General features: G+C 43.2%; 1 protein-coding gene across 1 annotated transcript in view; it reads right to left on the bottom strand.

Annotated features, from left to right (window-relative positions):
- Positions 1 to 17768, bottom strand: part of LOC123359619 (cytosolic phospholipase A2 gamma-like) — a 59823-nt gene that overhangs the window by 17085 nt on the left and 24970 nt on the right. The window contains exons 3-8 of the mRNA XM_045001118.1: positions 15303 to 15419; positions 12284 to 12426; positions 10536 to 10734; positions 9058 to 9175; positions 8035 to 8175; positions 5771 to 5812 (exon numbers count right to left, since the gene is read on the bottom strand). Coding sequence (XP_044857053.1) covers positions 5771 to 5812; positions 8035 to 8175; positions 9058 to 9175; positions 10536 to 10734; positions 12284 to 12426; positions 15303 to 15419 — 760 coding nt within the window. The remainder of the gene's footprint in view (positions 1 to 5770; positions 5813 to 8034; positions 8176 to 9057; positions 9176 to 10535; positions 10735 to 12283; positions 12427 to 15302; positions 15420 to 17768) is intronic.

Raw genomic sequence — 17768 nt, forward strand, 5'->3', positions numbered from 1 at the left:
CAGCCACACAGGGGGATACAGAAGCTTGGGGCTTCAGCCTTGCCATGTGTGAGCTGGCACTCACAGCTCCCCCGCTGGGCCAGGGGCGAGGAGGCTGTGACATTACTGACATAATCTGTAACCGTATAGATCATTGTTGCAACCACTGTTATATATTTTCAGCAAATATTGTACAAAGGTTGCCATGTGAGGTGTCTATGGAGAGGTTATGATTTGCTGATTATGCTTATGCTATCTGTGTGGGTGTATCATTTTTGTAGTTGAAGTTATGAATATTGCTATGTACTTTATCAATGCGTTTTGATTCTAAGTAGCCTCAGTGAAGCATTTGGTCAGCTTCTTGAGAAGGGACTATTCTCTGTTAGTCCCCAATCAAGAAACACTTAACTGACAGTGAACTTTGGGAGACGCCAATCCACATCTGAGCTTTCCTGGGAACATTCAAACTAACATGTAAACAATGGCACTGGCCTGAAAAGAACTGAGTCATGCATGGACATGTGGCTTCCCCATGTGACTCCAGGCTCCATCTTGCTGCTGTGATCATCCGCAGGGCAGAAGATATAAAAGGCTGCTGCATCTCCTCCATTTTGTCTTCAATCCTGCTTCTTGCCTCTGGAGGACTTTGCTACAAACTGAAGCTCTGTACAAAGGACTGAATGACCCATCCCAGCTGTGGATGGACTCCAGAGACTTGATTTAAACCTGCAGTTTATTCCATCACTGCTAGAAGCCTGAACCAAGAACTTTGCCAATACTGGATGTAATTGATTCCATTTAACCAATTCTAGCTCCCATTTATATCTTTTTCCTTTTATGAATAAACCTTTAGATTTTAGATTCTGCAGTGGACTGTCCACTGGAGTGTCTAAGAAAATTGCTTGTGTGACTTATGGTTAACCAGTGGGGTAAAACCAAAGTCTTCTCTGTTTGGCTGGTTTGGTTTGCATTGGTGTGCAAAGGAACCCCAGCCTAGGGCTGTAACTGCCCTGCTTTAAGCAATTTGTCCTGAATTGGCACTCTCAGTTGGGCCCCACCAGAACCAGCATTGTTACAGTGGCATAGTCAACGGGATCCATAGAACCAGGCAATTAAGCTTTGGATAAAAACCCACTCTATCCAAACTTGAATTTTGGTAGTGAGAGTTTGGTTGGTTAAAAGCAGTTGCAATGGGTGAGCAAAGAGCATATGATGGTTTTGCAAAAAAAAAAAAAAAAAAAAAAAAAACCTGGCAGATTTGTGTTCAGGAACGGGGATAAACTTTAAAAAGAAAACTACAAATCAAGGACGGAGAGATCTGTTAATGACCAGTGATCAGGAGGCAGGAGCATAGCCCTTACCTGGTACTACAGAAGCTGCAGAAGCAATTAGAGTGCAAAAGGCAGCAAGTAAACTGAAACAGAGCATGAACAGACACTAGCAGACATTCTATTGCTGGGAAAACAAAAGATAGCTGATATCAAGAAGGAGGATCATAGGGAGAATATGGAGAGGCTCGCTGCTGAAGAGAGGGTTCTCCAGATGCAACAAGAAACTGCAAGACTTCAGCTTCAAGTCAAAAAAGCAAGGGAAGAACAGCAGAAACTGTATCATCTTAAAAGTCCTCTCTGTTTGGCTGGTTTGGTTTGCCTTAATAGTAAAGGAACTCCAGTTTTGGGCTGTAACTGCCCTGTTCTCAGCAATTTGTCCTGAATTGGTACTCTCGGTTGGTTCCCACCAAAGCCAGCATCGTTACAGAGGCTCAGGGTTTCACCCCACAGTCAGGTGAGCTGGAGCTCATGGCTTCAGCCCGATGAAGGGGGGAGGAGTGGAGGCTCAAGGTTTCACCCGAGAGCGGGGTGAGCTGGAGCTTAGGGCTCATCCCCACAGGGGTGGGGGTGCTGATGCTTGGGGCTTCACCCGTGCAGGAGGCAGTTGGGGGAAGTAGTGGCCATATACTCTCAGAAAAACTCCTTCTGTTGTCATATGCCACATCTACGATGTGGGGCTGTAGTGCAGACATAGCCCCTCCCAGTGCTGCAGACAAAAACTAGCTTATTTCATGTCAGAAGGGTCATGGCAGGATAAACCCAGTGTGAGTTTTAAGAAAAACAGGCCCATGGTTCCAGAAATAGAATGACCCACCTGCTTCATGTACTGCATTCTGCTCTTCTCCACTCAGTCCTCCAGAAAATGTTTTATAAACAAGCTCTTAACAACAGAAAACAAAACACGCACATTATGAGTCATTTCACACAGCTAAGGACACAAGCCATATAATCCAGAAAGGTGGTTTTCAACCTCTGGTCCACGGATCCCTGGGAGTGCGCAGACTATGTCTAGGGGGTCCGCAAAAGGTGTCATTACCATAGAATAGTAGTTTTCAACCTGTGGTCTGTGGACCCTTTGGGGTCTGCAGAATTTGTCTAAGATTTCCAAAGAACCTCCATACAAAATTTGTTAGGGATCGGCAAATGAAAAAGATTGAACACCAGCGATCTAGAAAATCACGTTTGGGTTACAAGGTTAAAAACTGAACCAATTTTTTCTAGGGCTGTCAAATGATTAAAAAAATGAATCGCAATTAATCACGTGATTAATCGTGCTGTTAAACAATAATAGAATAACACTTATTTAAATAGTTTTGCATGTTTTCTACATTTTCAAATATATTGATTTCTATTACAGCACAGAATACAAAGTGTACAGTGCTCACTTTATATTATTTTTTATTACAAATATTTGCACTGTAAAAATGATGAACAAAAGAAATAGTACTTTTCAAGTCACCTCATAAAAGTACTGTAGTGCAATCTTTATCATGAAAGTGTAATTTACAAATGTAGATTATTTTTGTTGCATAACTGCACTCAAAAACAAAGCAATGTAAATCTTTAGAGCCTACAAGTCCACTCAGTCCTACTTCTTGTTCAGCCAATTGCTAAAACAAACAAATTTGTTTAAATTTACAGGAGATACTGCTGCCTGCTTCTTATTTATGATGTCACCTGAAAGTGAGAACAGGCACTGTTGTAGCTGGCTTCACAAGATATTTATGTGCCAGATATGCTAAAGATTCATATGTCCCTTCATGCTTCAACCATCATTCCAGGGGACATGTGTCCATGCTGATGACGGGTTCTACTTGATAATAATCCAAAGCAGAACAGACTGACACATGTTCTTTTTCATCATCTGAGTCAGATGCCACCAGCAGAGGGTTGATTTTCTTTTCTGGTGGTTCGGGTTCTGTAGTTTCCACATCTGAGTGTTGCTATTTTAAGATTTCTGAAAGCATGCTCCACACCTCGACTCCTCAGATTTTGGATGGCTCTTCAGATTCTTAAACCTTGGGTCAAGTGCTGTAGCTATTTTTAGAAATCTCATATTGATATCTTCTTTGCATTTTGTCAAATCTGCTGTGAAAGTGTTCTTAAAACGAACATGTTCTGGGTCATCATCCGAGACTGCTATAACATGAAATATATGGCAGAATGCAGGTAAAACAGAACAGGAGACATACAATTCTCCCCCAAGGAGTTCAGTCACAAATTTAATTAATGCATTATTTTTTTAATTTCATCAGCATGCAAGCATGTCCTCTGCCTTGAAAATGCCTGTTCTCACTTTCAGGTGACATCATAAATAAGAAGTAGGCAGCAGTATCTCCCATAAATGTAAACAAACTTGCTTGTCTTAGTGACTGGCTGAACAAGAAGTAGGACTGAGTGGACTTGTAGGCTCTAAAGTGCTGTAATAGAAATCAATATACTTGTAGGGAAAAAATCCAAAAATATTTAATAAATGTTAATTGGTATTTTATTGTATAACAGTGCTATGAATCACGATTAATTTTTTATCACAATTAATTTCTTTGAGTTAATTGCGTGAGTTAACTGCAATTAATCAACAGCCCTAGTTTTTTCCTTAAGGTTTGAGGTTCTCTTAGATCTAGACATCAGGGATCTGATTTGCACTAGTGTAACTCAGACAAATAGCAGGTAAGAAAATAGTATTTCTAACCCATGGGAAACTGAACATTCTGAAATTTGTTTTCATCTCAAGTTGATTCAAAAAGTCAAAACTTCAAAATATCTTGGAGAACTGAAATTGTGAAATATTTCAATTCATAATTATCAAAATAACCTTACTAAAATGTTTTCTTTGAACAATAGTGAAGCATTATAAGGTAACATAAAATACTACATATAAATATGTGATATAAAATATAAGGTAATATATGATATTTTTAGCTAGTTAGCTAAAAAAATAAAGAAAAGTTGAAACCAAATACAATGATAAGATTGAAACAAAATAATAAAGTCGAAACAAAATACTCCATTTTGTTTTGTAGCATTTTGAAATTTTTCCATAAAAAATTATATCAGAATTGACACATTCCCAAAAAACTTTTTGATTATGACAAAACAGTATTTTCAGGTGGAAAACTGTTTAGTCAAAATGTTTGAACTGGCTCTATTAAAAAATAACTCCGCTGACTTCACTGGAATTTCTCCTGATTCGTGGAACTGTAAATGAAGACACAATTTGATACAATGAGGTTACACCAGTGCAAAACCAGCCTGAAACCAGAATCAAGTCTTAGATCTTATAATTATCTAGGTTTTATAATCTAGACATTACCTGATAATTATTGTTTTCAAAACACCACTACAAATCTTGAGGCCAGTCCTTGAATGTTTGCTTCCCTTTCAAATCATCAGTAATCAATCTTCTAGTTTTGGATTTCCCTGACACCTCCATACAACGGGCCTGATTTCACTTATGCTGGTATGAAGTGGGGGTAATTCCACTGATTGCTGATCATTTTCTCCTGATTTATGCAGGTGTAAGTGAGGCCAGAATTTGCCCCAAGTGCTAAATATTTGCAAAATCAGATTAAAGTTCTAAATCAGGATTTCATCTAAACGGAGAGTTTCAAAGCTGCCTAAATAAAGTTATCTGAAGACTGAGGTATTGTGTGCCATGGGCAGAGAACAGGAGAGACTGAGGTGCACCTGTGGCAGAGGTCCTGGCAATGGCAGGGAATCATTAGATCAGACATGCCCATATAAACCCAGCAGCTACTCATCCCCCATGTTGCTACGAAAGGTGAAAAAAAACCACATGGTTCCTGCCAATGTGACCTGAGGGGAAATTCCTTGCTGACCACAAATCTGGTGACCAGTTGGACCATGAGCATGACTCACCAACCAGTCATCTAGAAAGAGGATTCTCAGTACCACTTCAGAGCATCAGTCTACCCCTGCTGGTGTCCCATCTCTAGATGTAGCTGATTGCTGAAGCTTCAAAGGAAGGCTAATAATAATTAGATTACAAGTGTGCATCAGGGAAGAAATTCCTTCCTTATTCCTAGAGGTGACTGGCTGAGACCTGAAGCATGAGATTACATTATGTCCCACTCTTTTTAACATTAATGAAAAATAGGATCCAAACCCAGAAGTCAGCTTTGAAAATCTCAGTCTTACATTTAATATTCTGGAAATTATCTGGAATGCTGGAGATTTTGAAAGGCAAAAATGAGAGTTGGGCACTCTAGCTCCTTTTGGCACCTTGCAAAATGCAACCCATCCACAATTAAGGTACATTCAAACGCTACTTTACACTACTGCTACTACAATGACTGTTTGATGCATAACAATATCAGTGTTATAAACAGTAGGGTATTGGAAACATTGCTACAGAATGGTGCGTTAGCTCTTCCATTTGTGACCTGTTCCAACTCAACTGATGATCTGACCCTACCTTCAATACACAGAAATTGCTGTACCTTGTAAATGTTGACGGCTTGCAAGGGCACTTCCCCATAAACCTGAAAAGAAGAAGGAAACGACCTTATTTACAAGAGTGCCCATTAGATTGTGTTTCCCTTTAATTCTACATAAAGAGTTGCCAGGTCAGGAGCCCCATTAGTAGAAAAGTCAAGGGGGCACTGGCAGGCCAGTCTCTGATGGGTTATGTGCTTTTGCAATTTCATTGACACATTGTTCCATAACTTAAGAAGCTTATTGTAAGTAGAGGTGGTCAACAAATTTCCAGTGTAATATTTTTTGCACCCGAAAATACTCTTTTGTCAAAATTTAAACTTTGCATGAAAACTTGTTGATTTTGACAAAATTTTATTTTAAAAATAAATGTGCGGTGAAGCATGTTGACCTTACCAGAACACAATGTTTCAATTTTTCATTTTGAAATGGCCTTTAATTTCCGAATTAATTGGCTTCTATAATACAATGTAAATGAAACTATAACAGACAATGTCTAAAGAGTAGAAATAGGAAGGCAACCTTTCAATTTTAAAGAAACGGAACATTTTGATTGACCTGAAATGGAAAACATTGTGTGAGAAAGGTCGAAATTTTGTTTTCATCCTGATTCAGAATACAAACAAATTTTCAAATTTCCTATGGAATGGAAATTCCAAATTTTGACCAGCCCTAATAATTAATATTAGTATTTGTAGTATCACAGTGCCTAGGTCACCCAGCAATGAAAGAGGACCTCATGGTGCTAGGCGCTGTACAGACATGAGACAGAAAGGCAATCCCTGCCCAGAGAGTTTGATAACTTTTGGGTTATCCCTGCCCCGTAGTAAGTTGAGAGGTGGGTGAGACAAGGCAACCTCAGGAGGCAGTAGTGGTCTTGTTTGTGGTCTTTGTTATATTTACAATCCTGCTGGTCTTAGTGTTACCTCAGGATCATAAGAATGTAGGGCTGGAAGGGACCCCAAGAGATCATCACTGAGGCAGGACCAAATATATCTAGACCACCTTTGACAGGTGTTTGTCCAACCTCTTCTTAAAAACCTCCAGTGATGGGAATTCCATCACCTCCCTTGGAAGAGTATTCCAGAGCTTAACTACCCTGAAAGTTTGAAAGTTTATTTCACCCACTAAGGATAATTAACTGCTGGAGTTATCTTACATTAGGCGATGCATTATGAACAATCTTCAAAGGCAACCGGAGCCTAGGATGGACTGTGTTTGACTGGTATAGTACATATTTGAATGAATGAATGAATGAATGAATGAATGAATGAAGCTGACATTTTCACAGGGACTAAGGGAGTTGGACACCTATGTTAGGATTTTCAGAAGCACTTAAACGACTTAGGAACACACATCCCCATTGACTTCTAGTTGCCTTATGCTCCTAAATCATTTTTGGTGCTTTCAAAAATCACAACCTCAAAGCCCATTGAATGTATGCGGAACTTGGTTGCCTAACTGCCCTTTGTCCCTTTGTCCCTTTGAAAATGCCCCCCTTACAAACACATGTGCACAACTTCTCAACTCTTTTAAACCCTGTGGAAATTCCCAGACTAAATAAATAAATATAAAAAGACCAAGTAAACACTGGATATTAACAAATAGGAAGGAAAATGGTTTGGATTTTCAAAGGAGACCATGGGAGTTGAGTGCCCCAATCCCACCTGAATTCCATGCAAGCTGGGCTTCCTAACTTTCCTAGGTTCGTTAGAAAATTTGAGCTCTAGTGACAGGGCAGTTTCTTAGTCATTAGGACACCTGACTTCTATTCCTTCACTTCCCATTTCTGACCTTTATGACCTTGGACAAGCCACTTCCCCTCTCGATGACTCAGTTTCCTTATCTGTAAAATGAGTATGTTGATGCTCACTAAACTTTTGAAAAGCTTGTTAAGCTATGTGGACAGGACGCACTATCTACATAAATGCTAGCCATGATTCAGGAAGAGCTAAATAAGTCAAAGAAAGGATGAGATGGTGGAAGAAGGTTGAGAAAAGGGGGTTACATGTGAGTGAATGTCATGAGGATACAGAAGGAAGATTGAAAGGGTTTGAAGAAAGTTTGGGTAGATACAAGCAACTGGCAAGAGAGCTCTGAGACTGGGATGAGACCTGAACGGTTGGGTGGCTGGAAACATTCCATATAGGTCTATAATATGAGGTAGCTCTCACGCTACATTAGAATAACATGGTGATGTGCAATACCTACATACCTACATACCTATCTATCTACCTATCTGCTAAGAATCAGGGGCTTGAATGCTTACCTTGCAGGTAGTGGATATTTTTCTCTTCCCTCTGTTTTTTCAAATTTCCATCCTCGAATTTGCTTCCCAAGTACTTGGTGCACACAAATGCCCCTGGACCAGGAAAGCCACACTCATGGGGGGTGAATTCAAACCAGGTCCCTGTGAAACATAGGTAAGGTTTGAAAAAAGAGCCCTTCAAATGCCAGCTTCTTGTTGTCCCTTTCTTCCCTGATGGCAATCATTTCTCAATTCCCCCACTGCTCTGTTTGCTCCATCAATGAATCCCATTTACTTTTCTGTCTGTTCCTCCACCCATGGTCATTTTCATGCTATTTTCTCTGGTGACCTCCTCCATCTGGTGTTTCCTTCCTAGGCCAAAATATGCTGTCTTTGGATGTCCCAGAAGTGCTCTGGTGGTCATCACAGCCGCTCTCCACCCTCCCTCCCACCACTTTGACCCAAAGGTATCAAGAAAAAATGACTCATAACATGTAAAATCTAAAAGTGATTTATTTACCTGCAGAGCTAACCAAAAAAGACAAGCATCAATTTCACAACATTTTCTAATGTTTTCCAAGTTCTTTTCATTTTCAAAACAGATCTTTTTAAAAATTCATTTAGCAATTTATCATAAGCTTACTTGATAGTCATGTATATTGAAAATGTTTTCAAAGTTCCTCTTGAAACAATTATGGGAAGTTTTCATTTACTGACAACCCTGGTTTTCAGGAAATGAAGAACATTGCATGACCCTTTTGGTAAAGTCCTTGATAAAACATTTGATTGAAAATTATATATATATATAAGCTGACAGGTTTATGCAAAAAAAACCCAAAAACCCTTTTTCCAAAAAGGCCATTTTTAGACTTTAAAAACACCCTGTTAGATTACATTCAGCTCTAGTAAATAGTGACTCCACTTCTAAGTATTTATAGTAGGAGAAAGGGCAAGAGGCAACATCAATATTTATTTTTCCACAGAGTACTTGAAATTTCAGCGATAGCTGCTCTCACTAAGAACACCAGTTTGCTGTTGTTTTACCTGGGCTGTTTCCACCTTCTTCATGCAATTTCTTCATTTCAACTGCTGCATAGATGGGGTAAGGATTCGTCCCACTTGTGGAGGCGACCTCATGTTGAGATAACGTGGTCTGGTCACACTGGAAGGGTAAGAATTGATTAGCACATAAAGACACATGTTTTGGTGATGCTCCCAGCAATTCTGTTCCTGATGAATTAGTTCAGACTAGGAATTAGAAAGACCTTTTTTACTGAGACCACCAAGATCTTTGTTGTTGTTGCCTCATTCTAGTATGCACAAACAACAGAGTATTTACAGTCCATGGTGGAGACTTTTAAATGGGCCTAAGGGAATTAGGTCCCAATTTTCAAAAATATTTAGGCACTTAAAGATACAGATCAGCATGTAAAGAACTTTTCCAAAGCACCGAAGCAAGGTAAGTACCTTAGGATATATCTATGCTGGAGAAGGAAGATCTGATTACCAGCTTGAGGAGACATACCTGTGCTGGCATGATACAATATTGATGTAGCTACAGCAGCAGGAACTGAGGGAGAAGTTATCTGTGGTGGGTGCACACATAGGGTCTCCATCAGAGCTCATGTGGGTATGTTTTCTCTAGCTGGCAATTACACTCCCAGGTCCAGTGAAGACATAGCCCGAGTTCCATAAAAATTAATAGGAATTAGGGAGCAGAAAAGCCAGGCAATTTTTTTCCCCAGTGAATAGTAAATTCAAAGAAAAAATCATTTTCAGAAAATTGAAATTATTTGTGAATTCAGGTGAAATTTGGTAAATTCTTTCATTTGAGAAAAAGTTATGAAAAAGTTTAAAGTGTCTGTTTTGTCCACTTTGAAAGGAAACATTCAACTTTTTGTGTTGAAATAGTATTTCATTTGAAAAATTTAGCTAATTTTTTATAAAAGGAAAAACAAATAAAAAAGCATACCTCCAAAAATAACCTGAAAACAATTTAAAAAATAGTTTTGGGTTGAATCAACTTTTGTAAAACATCCAACTCTGATTTAATAATGGTCAGTGATGGAGAATCCACCACAACCCTTAGTAAGTTGTTCCAATAGTTAATTACTCTTATTGTCAAAAATGTACACCTTTTCTCTTTCTGAATTTCTCGTACTTCAACTTCCAGCCATTGGATCATGTTAAACCTTTAGTCTGCTAGATTGAAGGGTCCATTCTTGAAAATTCAAGACTGTGAATGAAACTTTCATTTAAGCAGCCTTGAAGTCCTCTCTTTAGATTCACATACTGCAGTGATCTTTGAGAGCTAAGGGGAAAAGGCTGAGAATTACAAAGTTTTCTGGGGGTTCAGATAGCCTTGAAACTATTAGCAGGAGCTATTATCCTTCCACTACTTTGCTCCTGAGTTCCAAGTACTGCCGAGAGAGAGAGAGAGAGAGAGAGAGAGAGAGAAGAATATATTAAGTAAATCTATTGACTTTTCAGTGCAACCACTCTCGATTTACCCAGCAACCCACCTTCTTCAACATGAAAAGGAAGACAAAAAATGCCCAGACATCGGTCAGAGAGAAGAGTTCATCTTCAGCTGCCTGGCACAAGATAGAAAACGCCTTTAGAACATCACATGGAGGTTTGGGAAGTGTATTGCACAGTTGTTCTTCCAAGACCTGCAATTTCTCTGTCCAGTCCTTCTCTTTGTAGAGGAAAGACATGCACCTTTTAATGAAACAGAAGAAATATGGCTGAGGCTGAGGGAATAGGATGGGGAATCCACCCCCCCCCTTCTAATCTTCATACCCTTTATTTTTAATAGAGGGAATTCTAATTATCATATTGGCATTGTAACAAATCTGTGACTTAACAAGGACTTAATCCATGGCTGTCTGTCACCATGGCCACTGAGAAAGTTATGGCAATAATAGGGATTGATCCTCTGCTGAAAGCCAAAACCAAAGCCAAGGCCCCCGCCACTCTGAGCTATGGAGAAACTCCATTACCTGCTTTTCTAGGACCTATGATGGCTGCATTAGCAATTCTGACTCTACCCAACAGAAGGCAGGGACAAGCACACTAATCAGGCCATTATGAGTCTGAACCAGAGCCTAGGGCCCTTCTTCAGCTAATGGGAAGCTACTTTGGCAATACAGGGTGTGTGACATGGGGAGAAGCAATTATGATCCTGCCTAGCAGAGGAAAGTGGTAACACCAACACATACATACATGCACACACACGCACTGTCCATGTCACTAGGCCACCCTCACTCACCCCAATGAAGTGACTCTAAGAGTAAGATGCTATGCAGCAGGCACAAGAGACTCTGATTCTGCCCTGGCTGATCAGCTAGAAGCGTCTGAACATTTTCCTTTCCCAGCTCTTTCTCCGTTGACTACTCCACTCTTCTTCCTTCCTCCCAAGCCCCAGTACCGGGGCCCCGTTTGACACTTCCCTCTCCTTCTCTCTTCGTAAGCCCCAATGAACCCCCTTAACCATTCCCACATGTTGCCCTTTTCTCACTGTCCTCATAGCTGGAACTCTACCCTCAGTGACCTTGGTAATGTAAACATCACTTCTCTGGCCTCCACTGATCCTCACATCTACAGCACTTGAGTCTGCCCAGAATGCCTCTGCGTCTTCTAACCTTTTCACCCAGCACCTCCAGTTCTCTATGCCTGGCCAGACGGCAGATACCTATGGGGCAGGGCATGGGGTTAAGGCTTAAGAGACTGGTGTTCTAGTCACAGCTCTACTGTGTGACCTTATATGTGTCACTCTATTTGTTTCACATTGCACGCTTTTCCTGACTTATCTACTTAAAGGAGGGTTTTCCAAAAGTGACTTAGGAGCATTAGTCACTTAGGGTATGTCTGCCCTGAAATCAGAGGCGTGACCGCAGCATGTGCAGACACTGCTGGTTTTGATCAAGCTAGTGTGAGTGCCAATTGCACTGGAGCAGTGGCAGCATGGCTGCCAGTGGGGGCGAGCTGCTTGAGTATGTTACCCAGGATCACGCTCGAGCCCAATAGCTTCACTGCCATTGGTGCCGGAGAAAGCCAGGTTAAAGCTAGCTCAGGTATGGCATGCCTGTTACCTCTCCCCCCCCACCCGCCCCCAATTACAGTGCAGACATACCCTTAGGCAATTCTGAAAATCTCACCCATTATGCCTGGAAAATGTACAGAGCTGAATAATAATAAGAATGCCCAGTGACCACCAACTCTGTGCAGGAAAACTGGTTCATTCTCATTTCTACTGACATGCACCTACCAGGTGGACCCTGATACCCCACACAGATACATGACAGCATCCAAAAGACCCTGATTCTTCATCTCCACCAAGGTTCCCTGAAGGGCTATCATGGCCCGCAGACCTCCGCCTGATCCTAGGACAGCAACATTGGGCGTGTTATCCTGGGGAAGGGAAAAGAGGGAATGACAAATGAACTAGAATTGCTGAGCCATCCCTGCTGTTCAACTCTTGGTACAAATCTTTTCATGAAATTCACAGAGAGCACCTCAAATTCCCAGAATTGTTTGCCTTATATCAGGAAGCATTCCTTATCTGGTGCATAATGACCTGTGTCTCCAATCCTGAGTGAAGAGCAAATGTATTTTATCCTGCATTTTCAGCTATCAGCACACAGTGGCAACCCAGTATCCCTGAGGGCACTTTGAATCTCTGGGCCTTTGTGCTTAAAAATCCTGTGTACCAACCAAGAGACCAGGACCAGAATTTTAAAAGGGATGCACATAAGTGCCTAGAGGGGATTTCAAAAGCACCTATGCAATTTAGGTGACTAACTCCCTTTGATTTCCATACGCTCCATGATGTAGGGATTGAGGGTGTTTTTTTTGTTTTGTTTTTTAACTAAACATGTGTAATGTAGAAGGACTATTTTTGGTGTCCAAAAATTAATGTATGAAATGCAGCTGCTCAAGAAATGATTTTTATTCCCATAAAAAATTTTGCTTTCTTTTCTGGAGGGCCAAATTGTTTATCAAAAAAGGTAAAAAGGATTGGTCAAAGCATGAAAACCCAAAAATTATCCCCCCATTGCCTGTCTACCCCCCAACAAATGTTAAGCTCTCATTATTTCAAAAAGTTTTGAAAGATTTTGTCAAAAAATTACATTTCTGTTATCACAAAAAGAAAATTATGAAATGTGGTGAATGCAAAACGTCAGCCTGCTGTAGTACTAATGCAAAAACAAGATTAATGACAAGTGCATCACCAATGGATACTGAATCTGGAGCAGCAAACAAACTCATATCACTATCCCTGGAACTGAAGGAAGACTACTGTGAGGAGGAAGTAGTGGGAGATTCTTAGGCTTAGAATTGCAAAGCCATCAAAGGGGAGATGTTCCCAAATATGTCAGATCCACTGGAGCTCACATCCCTCCAAGGACCACCACTTATTAATGATGGGTAACAATCCTGGGAGGTTCCTCACATGTCTCCACCATGCCAGTTAACAGAGTTAGCACAGCAGGTGGGCAGCAGTGGTTGACTTTTACCCTCTGTGAGGTTCGACCAGCAGAGGGGGCTATGACACATGTAGAAAGTATATTACATAGACTCTGTTCATTACTGACACTAATAATAAGGCAGACAAGTATCAATAACTCACCCAATTCTCTGTCCCTCTAACGCTATCTATGCACTACAGTGATGGTTCTAATGTCCCCTACCCATCTGTTCTCATTTGCAGGCTCTGTCTGGCTTCAAAATCCCAGTGCTATATCCCAGTGCAAAGGCTCTTCAGTAAGCACTGGCTAAATTCGCTTGAATACAGAGCCCTGTAGTCATTAGGCTGAGCAAGCTCCTTACTGCAGTTATTAAGCGTGTTACTTCTTTAGCTGCAGGGATAGGGGCATCTTCTTCTTTTAGCCCTGAAGGCCCCAAGTTTGACCTCTGCCAAAGGACATAAGCATTGTATGTCTGTGGCATGGGTTGCCACATTGATGGTTTGGAAATGTTGCGTTGCAAGCATATTAGGTGGTGGGAGGGGCGTCAGGTTTGTATAATTTTTGGTGGTGCCCAGAACAGGTCCAAGTTCTGCCCACCCCCCACCTGCCTTGTAAGCCAATATATATTTTTTTAAATAATGTAAAAATGTGAGGGCTCTGGGGTGGGGCTGGGGATGAGGGGTTTGGGGCATGGGAGGGGGTTCAGGGCTAGGGCCCAGAGGGATGGGGTGTGGGGTGAGGACTGTGGGGTGGAGCTGGGAATGAGAGGTTTGGGGCATGGGAGGGGGCTCAGGGCTAGGGCCCAGAGGATTGGGGTGTGGGCTGTGGGGTGGGGCTGGGGATGAGGGGTTTGGGGCATGGGAGGGGGCTCAGGGCTAGGGCCCAGAGGATTGGGGTGTGGGCTGTGGGGTGGGGCTGGGGATGAGGGCTTCATAATGCAGGAGGGGGTTCAGGGCTGGGACAGAGGGTTAGGGTGTGGGGGGTGAGGACTCTGGCTGGGGGTGCGGGATCTGGGGTGAGACTGGGCTGGGGATGAGGATTTTGGGGTGCAGGCAGGCCCAGAGAGGAGGACTATCCCCAGCCCTCTCCCCACTGGCAGCAGTGAGCTCCAGGGGAGGGGCCCTCCTCTCCCCCCCAGCAGCACACTCACCTCGTACCACTGTCACTGCATGTGCTCCTAGGGCCCCTCTCAGGTCCAGGAAGCCCCCTCACCTCCCCCGTGGTGGGTGCCAGGGGGCTGCCATCACATGTGTGCCTCCTCCCCTGCTGCTGCCCCTCACTGTAGCCTCACTGGGGGTGGGGGATGGGGCTGCCCCTTGCCCAGCATGGGGTAGGAGCGGTGACTGTGGGCAGGGGGGCCCCCTGTGCTGGTGGAGGGTCCCGCCAGAAAAGGGAAGAGTCCAAGGCAGAGGGCAGGGGCAGGGGCAGCCTGCCCTGGCACTAGTGGATGGGGAACACCAGGACCCTGTGACTGCAGTTGATGCCAGGAGCCAGCTGAGCGGAGGCAGCATGGAGCTGTAGGGGAGAGGCAGGGATGCGCAGGGACCCGGGGGAGGCATGTGGGGGCAACAGGTGGGGCTGGGGGAGAGACCCCCCCAAACATTGGTGGAGCCAGGCCCCTGGGCCCTGAATATTGCTGGAGCATGAGCATCACGGGCCCATATAACTCGCCGCTCCTGGTTGCATGGCGAACATCTCCATGGGGTAGGATTTTGGAGGCATTTCCTCCCACTGTACCAGGCACCTCACTCACTGTCCAGGTGGCTAACATACTAGATTGTTCTCCTTAGATTGGTCTGGGGCATGATGGGACCCTACCTCTTCACAGGCAATGCCAAGGCTCTTGAGGCACGCCAGTACTTTTGGCCTTCTATTCCTAATGGCTTCTTTCTCACCGTCCGAGATCTCATTGGAAAGCCGAACAGTTTTATCATCCTGTCAAAAATAAAATAAAAGGCCAATAAAATATCTCATTTCCCTCAAGGCTGCCCAGAAGTGGAGATGTGGGGTCTGAGTGCAGATCTCACAAGTCCATCAGAGGTTACCCAGGATTCACTCTTTATATGTTGATCATGCCTGTAGTTAGAAACCTCAGCCAAGGTCAGGGATACAAATGGGCAAAAGAATGACTTCATGATTCACTTAAAGTTCTCAGAAACTTGGTGGAAAAATGGTTTGGGTCAAACCAAATACAAAAATTGTTGAAAGCTTTGTCAAACTCAAAGAAATCTACTTTGGGTCAACCAAAACAAGTTTCTGTATGACAAATAATTTACCTTTCTCAGCTGTGACCTTTTCATAGCTTCTTTCAGATTTCTCCGTAGAGCTCCTGATGATGTGGAATTTTTTCTTCAGTGGCAAAGGGACCCTTCAGGGAGCGCCTCGATGGGAGGACCAAGTCAACCTCAGAAGCTGTTTTCTTCTTTCTGTGGCTGTTTTAAAGAAAAGGAACATTTAGTATAATACCATAGGGACATCAAGTGGGGTTTTCAAAGGCATCTAAGGGAGTTAGGAGCCCAAATCCTACTGAATCTCAGCCTGCAAATGTAAAAGAAAAGAATCTAACATGGAGCTTAGTGGTTTAGAGGTTCCACTTTCCAAACATAAATAAGCAGAGTGAAAAAGGTTAGTGTTGTATCAGGTTCAGATTTAAAATAAAACAAAACAAAACACAAACCCAGTGATAACATTTCTTTCCTGCTACAACAGCAAGTGATGATTGCTCAGGTTCCCAAGCCTGTCCTTCTGATAAAGTTAATTATAATCAAAAATGGAGAAAATTCTTCTTGTTAAGATGCTCTCCAAGAGATCCAGTTGGAAAAGCAGACTCACAGAATCACCAGTGTCTGCCTGCTGGGGGCAGTGTGGTGTCGCTTGCAGGGTTGTGGTTAACAGAAATCAGGATGCACTTGTGCAAAGTTCCCACCTAGCCCCGAGTAGCTGCTGAGTCTCAGTATATATCGTGCTGGGTAGGGATTGGGCTACTCCATTATCTATCATCATAGCTCTGCATTATTATTAACCCAATGATCCAGGACCACAAGTAATAATGAGTACACAATGGCAGTCGGAGCACATGGGTACAGGAGCGGCGCCAGGATTTTTGCCACCCTAGGCGGCAGCGCTCCTCCTCTGAGCATTCGGCAGCGGGGGTCCTTCTGCTCCGCATCTTTGGGGCACTTCAGCAGCAGGTCCCGGAGCGAGTGAAGGACCCACCGCCAAATTTCCTCTGAAGACCCAGAGCGGAAGGACCCCCAGCCCCCGAATTTCCACCGAGGGTGGCAAAATGCCTCCCCCCAAAACCTGCCGCCCTCGGCGACCGCCTAGGGTCGCCTAGTGGAAGCGCCGGCCCTGCATGGGTAACTGCTAGAGCTGGTTGTGCAAATTCTGATGAGAGATACTTTTGCTGAAATTTGCCACTTTGTCAAAATAAGAACATTTAGTAGAATGTGGCCACTTTCAGAACTTCCCGGTTTCCTGCCAACTCGCCGATCCAGCTCCTCAACATGGAGCAGAATGAGCTGCTGGGGGGCCTGGGCCTTCAGGCTCCTGGAGCTACATTGACAAAGGGACATAGGTATTGTGAGGTTGATTTAGGTACCTGGAAAATCCCTGGGATTCGCAAAGCCTGAATTGGGAGAGAGATGCCTCAGAATGGGATCCACAAAAGCTAGCCAATGGGAGGGCGTGTCCTAAACACTGTCCCTCTGTGGGAGTTCGGTGCCTGTCTTTGCTTAAAGACTGGTCTTTAGGCCTATGCAAGGCAGCTTAAATTGACCTAATTCTGTAAGTGTCTACTCTAAATTGTTGCTCCCGCAGATTCAACTTGCCGTTACACTGACTTAATAACTCCATCTCCCCAAGAGGCAGGGCTTTGGTAGACATAGTTAGGGCAGTGCAGTGTCAGTGTAGACACTTCATTGCTTATGTTGACTTTAGTGACCTCCAGGAGGTGTCCCACAATGCTCCACTGTAACTGTTCTGGCAACCATTTTGAACTCCGCTGCCTGACCGCCAGGTACAGAGGTATATGCCCCTCCTCTTTTCAAACCCCACAAATTTCCTGTTTGTGCCAATTGGAAAACTTATTTAGTGACTGCCCATGCCAGTTCCATTCTGCAAATGTGCTCCTGCCTGGAGTAAACAGGAGGTGGTTGATCTAGCTACGTGGGAAGAATAGGCAGTGCAAGCACAGCTCCGATCCAGCCATAGAAACATCAATATCTACTTGCTGATTGCTGGGGGCATGGGGGAGAAGGGCTACACGAGGGACCTGCAGCAGTG

This window comes from Mauremys mutica, unplaced genomic scaffold (assembly GCF_020497125.1).
Source record: "Mauremys mutica isolate MM-2020 ecotype Southern unplaced genomic scaffold, ASM2049712v1 Super-Scaffold_100163, whole genome shotgun sequence".
Taxonomy (NCBI): Eukaryota; Metazoa; Chordata; order Testudines; family Geoemydidae; genus Mauremys; species Mauremys mutica.